At 40.0% G+C, this 15,255-nt stretch overlaps 3 protein-coding genes across 3 annotated transcripts in view; all 3 read left to right on the forward strand.

The window, feature by feature from the left end:
- LOC308326361 (AP-2 complex subunit mu-A-like) overlaps nt 1–5,292 on the forward strand; it is a 34,560-nt gene extending 29,268 nt beyond the window's left edge. Inside the window, exons 13-14 of the mRNA XM_080779181.1 lie at nt 2,128–4,442; nt 4,582–5,292. Of these exons, the coding sequence (XP_080635307.1) occupies nt 2,128–2,262 (135 nt within the window). The 3' untranslated portion in view covers nt 2,263–4,442; nt 4,582–5,292. The remainder of the gene's footprint in view (nt 1–2,127; nt 4,443–4,581) is intronic.
- A 973-nt stretch (nt 5,293–6,265) lies between these two features.
- Nucleotides 6,266–7,952, forward strand: LOC308326324 (uncharacterized protein; the record flags this gene model as incomplete). The annotated part of the gene is made up of 6 exons (XM_080779127.1): nt 6,266–6,279; nt 6,498–6,723; nt 6,856–6,918; nt 7,017–7,094; nt 7,303–7,446; nt 7,534–7,952. Exons 2-6 carry the CDS (start codon nt 6,567–6,569, stop codon nt 7,950–7,952), a joined length of 861 nt encoding a protein of 286 aa, XP_080635253.1. The 5' UTR covers nt 6,266–6,279; nt 6,498–6,566.
- A 4,415-nt stretch (nt 7,953–12,367) lies between these two features.
- LOC308326325 (uncharacterized protein) overlaps nt 12,368–15,255 on the forward strand; it is a gene marked incomplete at its 5' end in the record, with an annotated part of 9,859 nt that continues 6,971 nt past the window's right edge. Inside the window, 3 exons of the mRNA XM_080779128.1 lie at nt 12,368–12,427; nt 13,081–13,260; nt 13,363–13,521. Coding sequence (XP_080635254.1) covers nt 12,368–12,427; nt 13,081–13,260; nt 13,363–13,521 — 399 coding nt within the window. The remainder of the gene's footprint in view (nt 12,428–13,080; nt 13,261–13,362; nt 13,522–15,255) is intronic.

The following is a 15,255-nucleotide window of genomic DNA, read 5'->3' on the forward strand; positions in this document are numbered from 1 at the left end:
CCAGAAATTGTAAACGAAAGGCATTTTGCTTCTCTTCAGATTGAAAAAAACACCACCCGACCGTAACATGAATGAACTCTTTATTTTTTCTTCTCCTCTTGCTGTAAATAAAGCGTAATTTAATCGAGGCCTTATTACTTTTGATGAATTGAACATGCAGGGGACCCTCTTGTAAACCAGTGTAATGCTTAATTGGGTCGTCCACTCACAGTTAACAGTCTTTGTATTTAGTTTGTGCTTTAAATGTAGCCTACTGTAATTCTGCAAACTGTTAATACATATTTCAATCAAACTCACAGCAGCAATTGCGAGGCGCACGCATGCGGCTCGCGGAGCAAAGGAGGAATAGACACAATAGTATCACTGCAACACTATACAGAAAATATGAACAGAGGCATTACTTCTCAGTCTTCTCTTATAACATAACGAAAACAAAACTCACAGCAGCAATTGCGATCGAGGCGCACGCATGCGGCTCGCGGAGCAAAGGACGAAAATCAGATCCAAACCAACAGCAGTGAGCAGAGTGACAGTCATTGTGTCAATCAAGGCCTATACTGTAGCTAAAGGCAAGCTCAGTAGCCTATATTAAGCCTACTTATTGTTTTCTTTAGTGCTTGTCCTCCTCCTGTCAGCCAGCCTCTACATTCTCCTGCTCATCTCTACTGAATATGAATACTGATTTTATAATATCGAATGGAACTTACAGGGAAGACAGTGATAAACTACACAGAGGCTAATGAATGTAGACATAAATGTACCATGCACATTAGTTTTCAAATATAATTACACTTTGGACAAAATAGCCAAAGTACCCAGATATTGCTGGGAACTACAGCTCCATCTCACTGAATTAGAATATTTTGTAAAAGTTGATTTTCTTCTGTAATATAATTCAAAAGTGAAACTTTCATATAATTATTCTCAATTAATTGTGCATAAAGTGAAGTATTTAAAACCTTTTTTGTTTTAATCTTGATGATTATGGCATACAGCTCATAAAAATAAAAAAATCATATCTCAATTAATTAGAATATTTTACGTGAAATGTCGACCATCTGAAAAGTATACAGTTAATACTTGGTCTGGGCTACTTTTGAACAAATTATTTCATCAATGGGGCGTGACATGGAGGTGATCAGCCTGTGGCACTGTTGAGGTGTTATGGAAGCCCAGGTTTGCTTTGATAACAGCCGTAAATTAATTTGGATTGTTCAGTCTCATGTCTCACACCTTCCTCTTGACAATACAACCTAGATTCTGTGTGGGGTTCTGGTCAGGCCAATGAAATGTTTGAAGTACTTGAAGTACACTTTATGCACAATGTTATTACAGAAGAAAATGTACTTTTACAAAATATTCTAATTCAGGGAGATGGAGCTGTATATAGTGCCCACTGCCCACCTATCCCACTGTCCCATTGTAGTTGCCTAAACCAATGGGTTCTCTTGTAATTTACTTTTGTTCTCACTTGCAACCTTATAATGCAGGTGCATAATGGACTACTGAACCTTATAATGCAGGTGCATAATGGACTACTGAAGGCTACATGCCTATAAGTGTCTTCCTCTGGGTTTTTTTTTAAACTTTTAACACACTGTTGCTATGCACCATGTGGCTGTAAAGGCAAGCCCTACAGTAATTTCAGAGTATTTATTGATTTATTGATTGGCCGGACTAGCAATATAATACAACATAAATTCAAAAGCTGCTTCTATAAAATGAAGCATAGATTGACACACATTAGGTAAAGGCAACTTTGGGAAAACATCATTTTACAAAACAGTAGTAGTGACCATCGGATGGTTCCTACAATTCCCGGTGCATTGTGGGATACTTCAGTCCACTACGTTAGGGTGCAAAAATGCTCACTACATATTCGGACACAAAAACAAAATGGCGGAACCTCAAAGTAGTGCACTATATGGGGCATAGGGAATGAATTTGAACGCAGCATAACACTCACTCACACACACACTCCTGTCCCCTGTGTGTGTGTAACGTCTAAATGTGTCCCCTGCTCTCCCCTGCTCTCCTTATCGGTGGTGTGTGTAACGTCTAAGTGTGTCCCCTGCTCTCCTTATCAGTGCGTGTGTGTGTAACGTCTAAATGTGTCCCCTGCTCCAGGTCCCCTTCGCTCCGTCCGGGCTGAAGGTTCGATACCTGAAGGTGTTCGAGTCCAAACTCAACTACAGCGACCACGACGTCATCAAATGGGTCCGATACATCGGACGCTCGGGGATCTACGAGACGCGCTGCTAATGTCCGACATGCAGCCCCCCTCCTCTATCTCATATAATTACCCCCCCCTCCTCCTCCTCTTCCTCATTAAGTAATTGTCAGAGATTAAATATGTCATTTAAAGAAGTTAAAATAAAGAAAATAGAATTGGATGTTGTTGAAGCATCTCGTTACCGTGTATTTTATCATTAGTGATCCGAGTACAACAGCCGTAGTAGTAATACTACTACTACTGTATTGGTAGTACTACAACAGTGGTAATCCTACAAGTACTTAGTAGTTACTGACTACAACACGAGGACAGAGGAGACTCATTTGTCCTCCTCACGTCCTCGTTAGGAGAGAGTAGAGGAGACGCATTTCTCCAGACTCAAAAAGCTCCGCCTCCTGGTCCTCTCAGCGCCCTCCAGTGGTGTTACAGTGAAACTGAAGATCTGCTGAATTATGTGACCAACAGGAAGGTCCATGTCCAAACATGAATCACTGATTAGACTAGGTTTAACTAGAGTTAACCTAGGGTTAACATCTAGTTTAGACCAGGTTTAACTAAAGTTAGTTTAACATCTAGTTTAGACCAGGTTTAACTAGTTAGTTTAACATCTAGTTTAGACCAGGTTTAACTAGAGTTACGCTAGGTTACTTTAAACTCTAGTCTACTCCACGGAGGTCTCACATCAGCCTTCTCTAGTCTTTTCTATATCTATATATATATAGTCTATCTATAGTCTATATATCTAGTCTTATCTACAGCAGTTTTATGGGAACAATATCCTGATGTTTTCTTCGTTAGTATTTCTCTTGTGAGTGACCCTATGGTCTAATGCCCAGTGACCCTATGGTTTAATTCCCAGTGAGTGACCCTATGGTCTGATGCCCAGTGATCCTATGGTTTAATTCCCAGTGACCCTATGGTTTAATTCCCAGTGAGTGACCCTATGGTTTAAGGCCCAGTGAGTGACCCTATGGTTTAAGGCCCAGTGAGTGACCCTATGGTTTAAGGCCCAGTGAGTGACCCTATGGTTTAATTCCCAGTGAGTGACCCTATGGTTTAATTCCCAGTGAGTGACCCTATGGTTTAATTCCCAGTGAGTGACCCTATGGTTTAATTCCCAGTGACCCTATGGTTTAATTCTCAGTGACCCTATGGTTTAATTCCCAGTGACCCTATGGTTTAATTCCCAGTGAGTGACCCTATGGTTTAATTCCCAGTGAGTGACCCTATGGTTTAAGGCCCAGTGAGTGACCCTATGGTTTAATTCCCAGTGACCCTATGGTTTAAGGCCCAGTGAGTGACCCTATGGTTTAATTCCCAGTGAGTGACCCTATGGTTTAATTCCCAGTGACCCTATGGTTTAATTCCCAGTGACCCTATGGTTTAATTCCCAGTGACCCTATGGTTTAATTCCCAGTGAGTGACCCTATGGTTTAATTCCCAGTGAGTGACCCTATGGTCTGATGCCCAGTGACCCTATGGTTTAAGGCCCAGTGAGTGACCCTATGGTTTAATTCCCAGTGACCCTATGGTTTAAGGCCCAGTGAGTGACCCTATGGTTTAAGGCCCAGTGACCCTATGGTTTAAGGCCCAGTGAGTGACCCTATGGTTTAATTCCCAGTGACCCTATGGTTTAAGGCCCAGTGAGTGACCCTATGGTTTAATTCCCAGTGAGTGACCCTATGGTTTAATTCCCAGTGACCCTATGGTTTAATTCCCAGTGACCCTATGGTTTAATTCACAGTGAGTGACCCTATGGTTTAATTCCCAGTGACCCTATGGTTTAATTCCCAGTGAGTGACCCTATGGTTTAAGGCCCAGTGAGTGACCCTATGGTTTAATTCCCAGTGACCCTATGGTTTAATTCCCAGTGAGTGACCCTATGGTTTAATTCCCAGTGAGTGACCCTATGGTTTAAGGCCCAGATATTCTCTCATATAAATATATCAACATTAGAAAGACTCTTTGACAGTTTGATGTGGTTCGATGTGCAGCAGATTAACTAATCTAGCTCTGTTTCCATGTAACCCTAGTCCTAGGATCTAGGGCTAATCCTAGGACCCTAGGCTTTAGGGCTAATCCTAGGACTCTAGTAGGGCTTTAGGGCTAATCCTAGGACCCTAGCATCTAGGGCTAATCCTAGGACTCTAGTAGGGCTTTAGGGCTAATCCTAGGACCCTAGGCTTTAGGGCTAATCCTAGGACCCTAGGCTTTAAGGCTAATCATAGGACCCTAGGCTTTAGGGCTAATCCTAGGACCCTAGGATCTAGGGCTAATCCTAGGCCCCTATGCTTTAGGGCTAACCCTAGGACCCTAGTAGGGCTTTAGGGGTAATCCTAGGACCCTAGGATCTAGGGCTAATCCTAGGATCTAGGGCTAACCCTAATCCAAATGCTCTCATCCCTGTGTCATTTCTCAAAGCAGGAAGGAGAGAGCAGATTTAAAAGGTGCATCAAAAACATATTAACGTAATTCAAAAGTTCTGTTCTAGATTTATGAGACAAAGTGAAATATTGTTTTGGATTCTGGATCATTACAGTAGCTCATTTACATGCTATGAATTTGTTCCTTAAATCAACAATGGTCAAAATCATGTCCATTTTTGTATTCATTTGTGTAATTTTCCTTGACATTCCTAATCATTCACTTTCCACTGTTTTTATTTCATTTGTATGAAAAGTAGCTGCAGTCAAATCCATTCATCTAATAGACAATTCATAATGAATCATTGCATCCATTCATACACTAATAGACAATTCATAATGAATCATTGCATCCATTCATACACTAATAGACAATACATAATGAATCTGCATTGATTCCACCACCAAATTAAATGAAACATTGAATCAAATGAAAATTAATTAATATAAAATATATCATTCCACCGCTAGTGGACCACTTGTGACATGATGCTGTGTTTTCTTATGCTGAGATTCCTCTGTTAGGGCGCCCCCTGGTGTTCACCCCCCGTCACTGATGTAGTTCACTGCTTCTCCATGTTTGTAGTCCTGGTGCTGTTCTGTAGTCCAATAAAAACTGACCGTGTAACTGACCAATCCCAGCGTTGCCTGTTTGTGTGTAAGTAAGTAAATGTTATTTATAGCACCTTTCACAGAGACCTGTTTTTTTGTTCTAGTCCTTCACACACACACACACACACACACATACACACACTCCTTCTTTCCTTACACACACACACACACACTGTATATGCACGCACGCACCTCCCCTCAACTACCTGCTCTCCTCTCTTTCTCCCTCCCCTCACCTACCTGCTCTCCTCTCTTTCTCCCTCCCCTCACCTACCTGCTCTCCTCTTTCTACCTCCTTCCTTGCTTGCTTCCTTCCTTCTTTCCTTACACACACACACACACTGTATTGCAGATGTAAACAGAGCTGCTAAATAGGTGTTTTTGTAGCTATTTAAATAATATTGAGGAAAAAATACTGCTATTTCCTCCAACAAATTTGTCTCAAAACAGCTACTTATACCCGGTTTAACGATGTAATCTCTGACTCTGTACCAACAGAGTCTCTGTCCAACAGTGTGTTACCCAGAGGTTATATTCTGAAGGCAATAAATCTCCTTTGAATTGAATGCGGTACGCGTGTGTGTGTGTGCGTGTGCGTGCGTGTGTGTTGTGTACACGAAGGTCTGTTGTAATGCACTGGGATGTAACTAATTATTTTAAGTATTTTAAAAATCACTAATTACATAACAATTTTGTCCTTTCCTTTGTTGAGTTTTGTGTTTTTATATTATAGCACTATTTGGGAATCATATTTGAAGGAAATAATTAGTATCTGCTAATATACTTACTTAATGTACCTGATTTTATTAGGCACCACTCCAAGTTCCTGCCATACGTGGAGAACTTGTATAAACGTCGGGAGAGTTGGGCACTCAGCTACAGACAGAGCTTGCCAACACGTGGTAATAATACCAACAATTTTGTGGAGGCAGCAATGCACGTCATGAAAGACATCTTCTTCTCCAGCCATCACGGCGCCGCCCAGATATAAAATACTTTGACGTTCGTCAGGTAATATCTTTTCCATAATGTGTCCTTTTTGTAATGGTTGGGTTTCATTACATATTCTGTTTTGGAGGATCCTGATGTAAACAAGTCTTAGTGCTTTTTCTGATTTTATCCTCGTATCAGCTTTTGCATTGACCTGTACCTTCGTTGAACTGTACCCATTCTACAAACTGTGAATAACATAACATAATCAATCAATAATTTTCTAATACCTTTTACAGATCAGTGACAGATGTTTTGAGGTGAGACTCACCACTGCAGGAAGCTCAGGAAAGACCTACTCAGTAGACATGACATCGGAGGTGTGCAGTTGTCCAGCAGGTGTTACAGGGGCACCATGCAAGCACCAGGCTGCAGTGATAAAAAGGTATAAACATTGCCTTTCCACCAACTTCCTGCCCATCACAACAGATGAAAGAAGGGCTCTGCTGAACCTGACACCAGGAGGTAAGTAAATGTATTACCTGTGAGAATGTCTTTTTTTATTCTCAGCTACAGGCCAAACCAGCTTTTGGATAGAGAAAGAATGAGTTTACATGGCAACTATTTTATTAACAAATATGAAATTATCTCTTTCAGGTGCAACATCCCTCGACCTTCTGCTGCAGCCTTTGGTGCCAGTGAAGGACCTGAATGGAGAGGGTAAGTTGTAATACACTGCATGTATGTGTCCACAATACACTACTGTACATTGTCGCAACAGAAAATTAAATTTGGCCTGTTGTGTCCACCATCTGTAGGTTGCGTTCCACATCTTCACCCAAGCAACCAGCACACCACTCATGGTGACCACCCTTATGGCTTTTGTGACAAAGAGAGTAAGTATTATAGGCATTACTTTGAGTATACAGGAATTTGTAAGCAGTTTGTAAATACATCAAAGATGCGATATAATCCACTTTTATATCAGGTGGTCCCCAACCTTCTTAGAGTGTTTCAACCCTCAACCACTACACTCGACAGTTATGACATGGTGGGAAAAATAAGATCGATGATTATGTTGTAACATTTAATCTGTTTTAACAGACAGTCAACCGGACGACAGCATCCTTCACACAAGCCACCAGGACACATGCACTCCACATGCACTCCACTCTCCATGTCCAAGCCAAGGAGAGGCGAGGAGCAGCACTCCTGCTGACCAGCCTTCTGCGCCTCCCGACAAAGAGAGTAAGAATAATATAAGCACAGTAATGGTGGGAATGATAAGTAGTTAAGTACCATGATTGTGTTATAACATTAAATCTGTTTCAACAGACATGCAACCGGACCGCAGTGTCCTCATTGGGCACATCCGTGGCGTCCTCACCTCCTTTGGGAATGTGATAAATGATCCCACAACCTCCGACGATCAGTTAGCAACAATGACAAAGAGGTTGGAAGACATTCTAAAGAACCCATTCAGATCATCCATGCCCAAGACCGCTTTAACGGCCAAGAGAGCAAAAGAAATCCGACGTGCAGCAATTCGATCAGGCCCAATGATACCTGTTCAGGTAACAGCAGTTGGCCGGCGACTAACTGAATCTGGTTCCAGGAGGCGCCTGTGCACTGGTCTGTCAAGGAAGAGGTGTCTGTCGGCTGATGGGTCACAGGCTCAGAGTAGTGCCACTGTGCCAGTGAGCATGGCTACAGTGTGGGCAAAAAACCAAGGATGGCGATGCACCACAAATTAGCTGATTCTGTAGGAAGAAATTGCTCACACCCAAACCCAAACAACCATTCAGTGCAGTAATTATAGACCCGAGACCATATTCTACAAATGTCTTATTTCTATATCAGTGACCACGGTCACATATTAACTGTATTAGTAGAGGGACCCCCACATGGTAACTCATTTCTCTACGGTTTCGGACGTGGGGTGGTCTCTAATGTTTTAATAGGAAAATATTTTGTAAAGAATTGCTGCTTAACCCTGCACTTTGAGAACCACTGTCATATAGGTGTACGTTTTAAATAGATCTACAAGCTCATAGTGCTATTTTCAACAGCTTAAGGTTGCCTGAAGAAGGTCAGTAGACAAATAAATACATTGATTGTGCGCAGATCTGAGTGTGAGGAGCTTCCCTTTATTTCTTTCTCATGTTCCTTTGTGGCTCCAGCGCCTCTCTTACGTTTTTTCAGCTTAAGGTTAAAATAAAGTGTTTAAAAGCTTAAGTGACACATGCCCTCCTCCCGTGGCTCCCAGTTGCTACGACAAAGAAATATGAATAGGTATGAGTTTTCCTTTTCTTTTACATTTCATCATAATTTATTGAATTTGTAGTAGGCATAAAGTTATTCTTTCATTTTGATATTGCAAAACAATGTTGCCTATACACCAGATAAAAATAAGAATCAAATTGAATCAAGGAAAATAGAAAAATACACTTATTTGTTTTCACCACCAATGCTGCTGGCTTACTGGTACTGGTACAGTATACTTGATATGCTTTGAGAAATTAGCAAACAAAATGTAATATTGAAAGACCAGAAAAATCACAAATACTTAAAGTTTGAATATTAGTATATATTTGTGTGTGCGTGTGTGACGATATTTATACTTTAGGTCCAATTTTATCCATTAGAGCAGGCGATAGTGTATAATTAATAAGCTGTTTAAGTAGCGAAATTAATACTACAGGCGAAAGATTAATAGTATGGTGTTGAATTAATAAGCTGTGTTGAATTAATAAACTGTTTAGGGCTGCGAAATTGCTAGTACAGGTACAGTTCTACAGGTAAGTACAGGCGAAATCTCTCAGGTTGAAATACTCCTGTTTCTGGGTAGACGGTGACATGCTGATGCGAGCCTTGGGGGCGTGTGGTGATTGACAGGGGGGCGTCGCCATCATGTAATCAAATTTATATACATAAAACACATCAATCAAGTTTATATAAATAATAAAACACATCAGGTAACCAAGTTTATATAAATTAAATAACAACTAGTTTAATTCACATCCATTAGTAGTTATAATTGAAATAAACAACTATAGTTTAATTCACAACCATTCATTATTATGTATGAATGAATGAACCATTGTAAATTGCTTTGAGCAATGGAAAAGCGGTATAAAAAAAAATGCAATTCATTATTAATAGTTATAAATGAAATAAACAACTATAGTTTAATTCACATCAATTCATTATTAATAGTTATAAATTAAATAACGACTAGTTTAATTCACATCCATTCATTATTAATAGTTATAAATGAAATAAACAACTATAGTTTAATTCACATCAATTCATTATTAATAGTTATACATTAAATAACGACTAGTTTAATTCACATCCATTCATTATTAATAGTTATAAATTAAATAACGACTAGTTTAATTCACATCCATTCATTATTAATAGTTATAAATTAAATAACGACTAGTTTAATTCACATCCATTCAATAATGGTAGTTAAATAACTACCTTCATTTAAAGTAAACAATTAGGTGAATTCTTAGCATATATTTTATTTAAACCAATAAATATAAAAACACATTGAGAATAAAGTTTATTTTACAACTACCTGTTAAAAGGTTAGTGTGAACTGGCCATTCGAGTACATTTATTTAGGCTCCATATTGTTCCTAAAACATGCAGTGGTTCCCAAACTTGTCCATGTCAAGGAACCCCAAATTGACACTAATTAGCCCGCGGACCCCCATTTGAATAGATATGCTAGGGACCCCCATTTTAATAGATATGCTAGGGACCCCCATAAGAGAAGATTGTGACAGCTCTAGCAGTGATTAATTTCAATGACACCCCGGGGCCAGTTTGATCTGCATTAGTCGGACTCCCATTTAATGGCATTTCTATCTCTGGGACCCCCAATTTATATTGTAAAATCAAATAATCAATGTTAATTTAACACTGAGAGTGTAGAAAATAGAAATGGAACCAAATGGACCCATTTGGTTCCATAACGGGTCCACACAGCACAGATACAGAAGAATGTAGTCTCTGATGCCACCTGGTGGTAACAACAGACAACTGCAGTATGCGGCAGCGTGTATTTCATCCGTACGACGGTGACGCGCGTCGAAAACAGCCGATGTTTAGGGTTCGTACTTCGGCTGTTTTCGCCGACTGCGCAGCCGCAGTGCCGAGTCACAGAAGACTAGCTAGCCAGCTAGCCGCTAGCCGCTAGCTAGTAGCTGTGTGTCTTCATGACGTAAAAACGACACTTTATTTGTTGTAAAACTTTCTTTATTTGAATCGATAGTTTGTGTTAAATAATCTTCTATTTTTTAGAACAACAATAAAACACTTAGACACGTATTAATACCCATGAAGATAGGATAAAGCTATCGATAGCTAAAGCTAAAAAGGAGGACATTTAAAAGATCAACTAAAGCTTAAGTTAGCTTTAGCTATCGTTAGCTTTATGCTATCTTCATGGATATTATATTAATACGCGTTTAAGTGTTTCATTGTTGTTCTAAAAAATTGAAGATTATTTAACACAAACTGTCGATTCAAAAAAAGAAAGTTTTACAACAAATAAAGTGTCGTTTTTAGGTCATGAAGAGTGAAGACACACAGCTAGCTGGTCAGCTAGCGGCTAGCGCCTAGCTAGGCCCGTCACGGCACTGTCTAATTAAATAACCCTAATTTTATTCTGAAGGCAACCGGATGTCTTAAATTTCCTAGCTCTCAAACAGGAAGTATTAAATTTGCTCATTAGACGGAGCCCTCTCAAACCGGAAGTCCTAAATTTGCCGATTAGACGGAGCCAAACATAATTTTATTCTGAAGGCAACCGAACCGGATGTCTTAAATTTGCTAGCTCTCAAACAGGAAGTATTAAATTTGCCGATTAGACGGAGCCAAACATAATTTTATTCTGAAGGCAACCGAACCGGATGTCTTAAATTTGCTAGCTCTCAAACAGGAAGTTTTAAATTTGCTCATTAGACGGAGCCCTCTCAAACCGGAAATCCTAAATTTGCCGATTAGACGGAGCCAAACATAATTTTATTCTGAAAGCAACCGGATGTCTTAAAATTGCTAGCTCTCAAACAGGAAGTTTAAAATTTGCTCATTAGACGGAGCCCTCTCAAACCGGAAGTCCTAAATTTGCCGATTAGACGGAGCCAAACATAATTTTATTCTGAAGGCAACCGGATGTCTTAAATTTGCTAGCTCTCAAACAGGAAGTTTAAAATTTGCTCATTAGACGAAGCCCTCTCAAACCGGAAGTCCTAAATTTGCCGATTAGACGCGCGTCACCTTCGTACGGATGGAAATACACGCTGCCGCATCCTGCAGTTGTCGGTTGTCACCACCAGGTGGCATCAGAGACTACATTCTGCTGTAGTGCTGCGTTGTATGTTTAGAATGCATGTTTTAGGAAGCATTCATAGGGCAACATGTGTAGCCTAAATGTACTCAAATAGCCAGTTATAAACCTAACTAATACCTACCCTAGTTAGAACCTTAATGTACTCAAATAGCCAGTTATAAACCTAACTAATACCTACCCTAGTTAGAACCTTAATGTACTCAAATAGCCAGTTATAAACCTAACTAACTGTTTGTGTTATTGCTTTATTGTACTGTGAAAATGTTAAGTCAGTTGCAGGGCCTAAGAGTGAGGACAGTACAGTATTAGTATAGGATGGATGTTATAGGATGAGTATTGTATTTTGAAGTGGATTTGTTCTGGCTAAGGCTATATTTTATGTGTGTGTTTGACTGTCTGGTTCAGGCTCAGATATAGAGCAGACCTTCCACCCACGAGGCAGAATAATCCTCAAGGTCTGTGGAATCATTGGCAGTCTACCGATTCTAGAAAGGGGAGATGTGGTGTGATTGTGGTATGAGGGGAAAGACTACAGAGTCGAGAGGTGATGACATCACGGGGAGCGACCGGGCGGGAGATGGGCTTGGAGACAGGAACAGACAGACAGGTTGTTTACATGTTATGAGACAGTTAATAAATACTATCCACGTTAAGTACAGTCGGACTCACGCGTATGTTATTCACTAACACGACAGTTGTGTTGCTACTTGTTGCTTTTTTGTTGCAAGCCAATCTTTCCAATTTGTATAGTGTTTCTTTTTTAAATGCTGCTTAAAAGGTGCCTTTGCCTTGAGGATGATCAATATGTGTTTGATAAATGAGAGGATGGACTACAGGGATGCGATGCAGTTACGGGATGTTTCTGTAAAATGACTACTGGGATGTGATAAATTGTACATTAAGTGTTTTTTTCCCACATCTCCCATGTGTGTACATATCGTTGCTGTCAGGCAGAAGCGTGTGTATCTCCAATTCTCCATATTAAGCTTTTGTAAATGAATTTCCTACTTTGTCAGTGTTGTACAAAAAATAGCAGATCTGAAAGCTCTCAATGTGTCACGATGTGACGTGTTGTGAGCTTGTTGACAAAAATTGTAAAAGTAATAACAGAACTATATTGTGGAGATGCACTGTTTCCACCTGTCAGTGATATACAGTATTGTGTACACAGTACACAAAACATATTTTTCAATTTGCCACAGGTCTGCATGATCCAAGAATGCAACCAAGAGTTGACACTCAGGTGAAGGGCTTCAAAGTGTTTTATTGTCTGAATAGGGGCACCATGTGCACACAAATCCTTTACTACTTTCACAATTTATCTAAACTTTGGCCATGAGAATGTCCTTTCTGGTACACATCTCTCACAAACATGCATACATACTGTATGCAGTCTTCTGAGTTCGCTACTTGGGTGTGGGCGTGTGGCGCACTAATTTACATTACTGATGGTCATCTGGCAATTCTACGTGGCTGGGTGTCACTATTTGGTACATTAACCTGTGTTTTCTGTTCAGATTGAACTTGCTGTGCCACATGATGTGCAACCAATTGCCACACCTCCATCCCCCATGGATGAAGAAGAAATTCCACCACCCATAGACGAAGGAACGTCAACACCTTCCATGGAGGTCCGAATGGCACCTGTGGCTCAGATGCAAGTCATGCCCCAAAGTCTGCATATCATTCCACAATTTGTAAGTTCCACTTTTAAGACTTGGGTGTAACTTTTTATTTAATCAACACTGAAGAGTAATAAACAATATCTGCAATGTGGTCCCTTCTTTCAATTTCCTCAGAATATTCTCCAGGTTCTCATAAGCGCGACTGAAGGCCAGCTGATCCTGGCGACCCTTGATGCAAAGAGCCTGGATGCGAGGAACCCATCCATAACTATTATACAGAGACGTTGCCTCGTCCGTATTTTGTGTTCTCACATCACAGAAGTTTGGAGAATGGTACTTAAACACACACACACACACACACACACACACACACACACACACACACACACACACACTCATGCAAACACTAGTTTGAAATAGGTATATGAATCTTCTTTCAGGGGAAAGATATGATGGGACAAGTCTTGACATTTACCTATATTTGTATTAAGTATAAAAGTAATTAGTGACTTGAAAGTAGTGTCTGAGGTGAAATGCAAATAAAGTAGTCGTATGATCAAATTATTATTTAAAGACAGACTACTTGACTATTTGTATAGCACCTTTCATGACATGAAATGCAGCTCAAAGTGCTTTGCAGAGCAATGGAGAAAAAAAGAAGAAAAGCAAGGCAGTAATGTAATGCAATACAGTGAGGACATGATAAGATCAATTAAAAGCAATGTTGTAGAAGTGGGTCTTGAGCTGTGCTTTAAAAATGTCTACAGAGGCTGCCTGTCGAAGGTACAGTGGGAGTTTGTTCCATGCCGTCGGCCCGTAGAAGCAAAAAAGCTGCTTCCCCGTATTTTTTAGTTGCCATTTTCTTAGGCAAAGCGAGCAGGCCAGCAGTGGAAGACCTTAGGGGGGGCGGTTTGGGACATATTTAGGCAGGCAGTCATGTAGGTAGGAAGGTGTGAGACCATTGAGAGCTTTATACACAAGTAAAATTTTAAAATCAATCCTAAAAACAACCGGAAGCCAGTGCAGTGAAGCCAAAACTGGAGTAATATGTTCTCTCATCTTAGTTCTAGTTAAAACTCTGGCTGCTGCATTTTGGACAAGTTGTAATCTGTCAGTTGTTTTCTTAGGCAGTCCAGAAAAAAGTGCATTGCAGTAGTCAAGCCAAGAAAAAACAAAGGCGTGGATTAGCGTTTTTGCATCGTCCAAAGACAAATAGGCTCTGATTCGTGCAATATTTCTAAGGTGAAAAAAGGCAATCTTGGTAACATGATTAATGTGTGAATTAAAATTCAATTCAGAATCAATAAAGACTGATGTTAAAATACAGCAGCGTAGGCCTGCCCTTTATGTTCCATTCCTATAATAACTGATGTTAAAATACAGCAGCGTAGACTTTCCCTTTGTGTTCCATTCCTATAATAACTGATGTTAAAATACAGCAGCGTAGACCTGCCCTTTGTGTTCCATTCCTATAATAACTGATGTTAAAATACAGCAGCGTAGACTTTCCCTTTGTGTTCCATTCCTATAATAACTGATGTTAAAATACAGCAGCGTAGACCTGCCCTTTGTGTTCCATTCCTATAATAACTGATGTTAAAATACAACCTTTTAAACTGATGTGTCTCTTCAAGGACCTCCATAATAACTGTTATTAAAATCCATTCCTAATTCAATAATTCTGCTGCTCTGACAAAACTCAGTCTAATCACTAATCAGCTCAACTGATGATATTTATAACGTGATTAATCCCTTCTCGAATCTTCTACTAACGTCTAGCTGTGCTGTCGTGCTCATTTCAGCACGGCTGGAGAGCCTGTTTCAACCAATTGCTTATTGATCAGCTGTAGTTGAGCCTCCTCTGTGTGTCAGTACCTCTGTGTGTCCACCAGAGGGGGCTCAATTACCACCAGAGGTTCTAGTACCAGTGGCTGGGAACCTCTGGTGTAAAGTAACATTTACTGGAGTTCTTTAGTAACATTTTGAGTTATTTGTACTTTACTCAAGTATTTCCAATTTCCAGTACTTCTACTCCACTACATGTCAGGAATATTATACTGTTATTTT

The sequence above is a fragment of the Protomyctophum bolini genome, assembly GCF_963924005.1.
Source record: "Protomyctophum bolini genome assembly, chromosome: 12".
In the NCBI taxonomy this organism is placed as follows: domain Eukaryota; kingdom Metazoa; phylum Chordata; class Actinopteri; order Myctophiformes; family Myctophidae; genus Protomyctophum; species Protomyctophum bolini.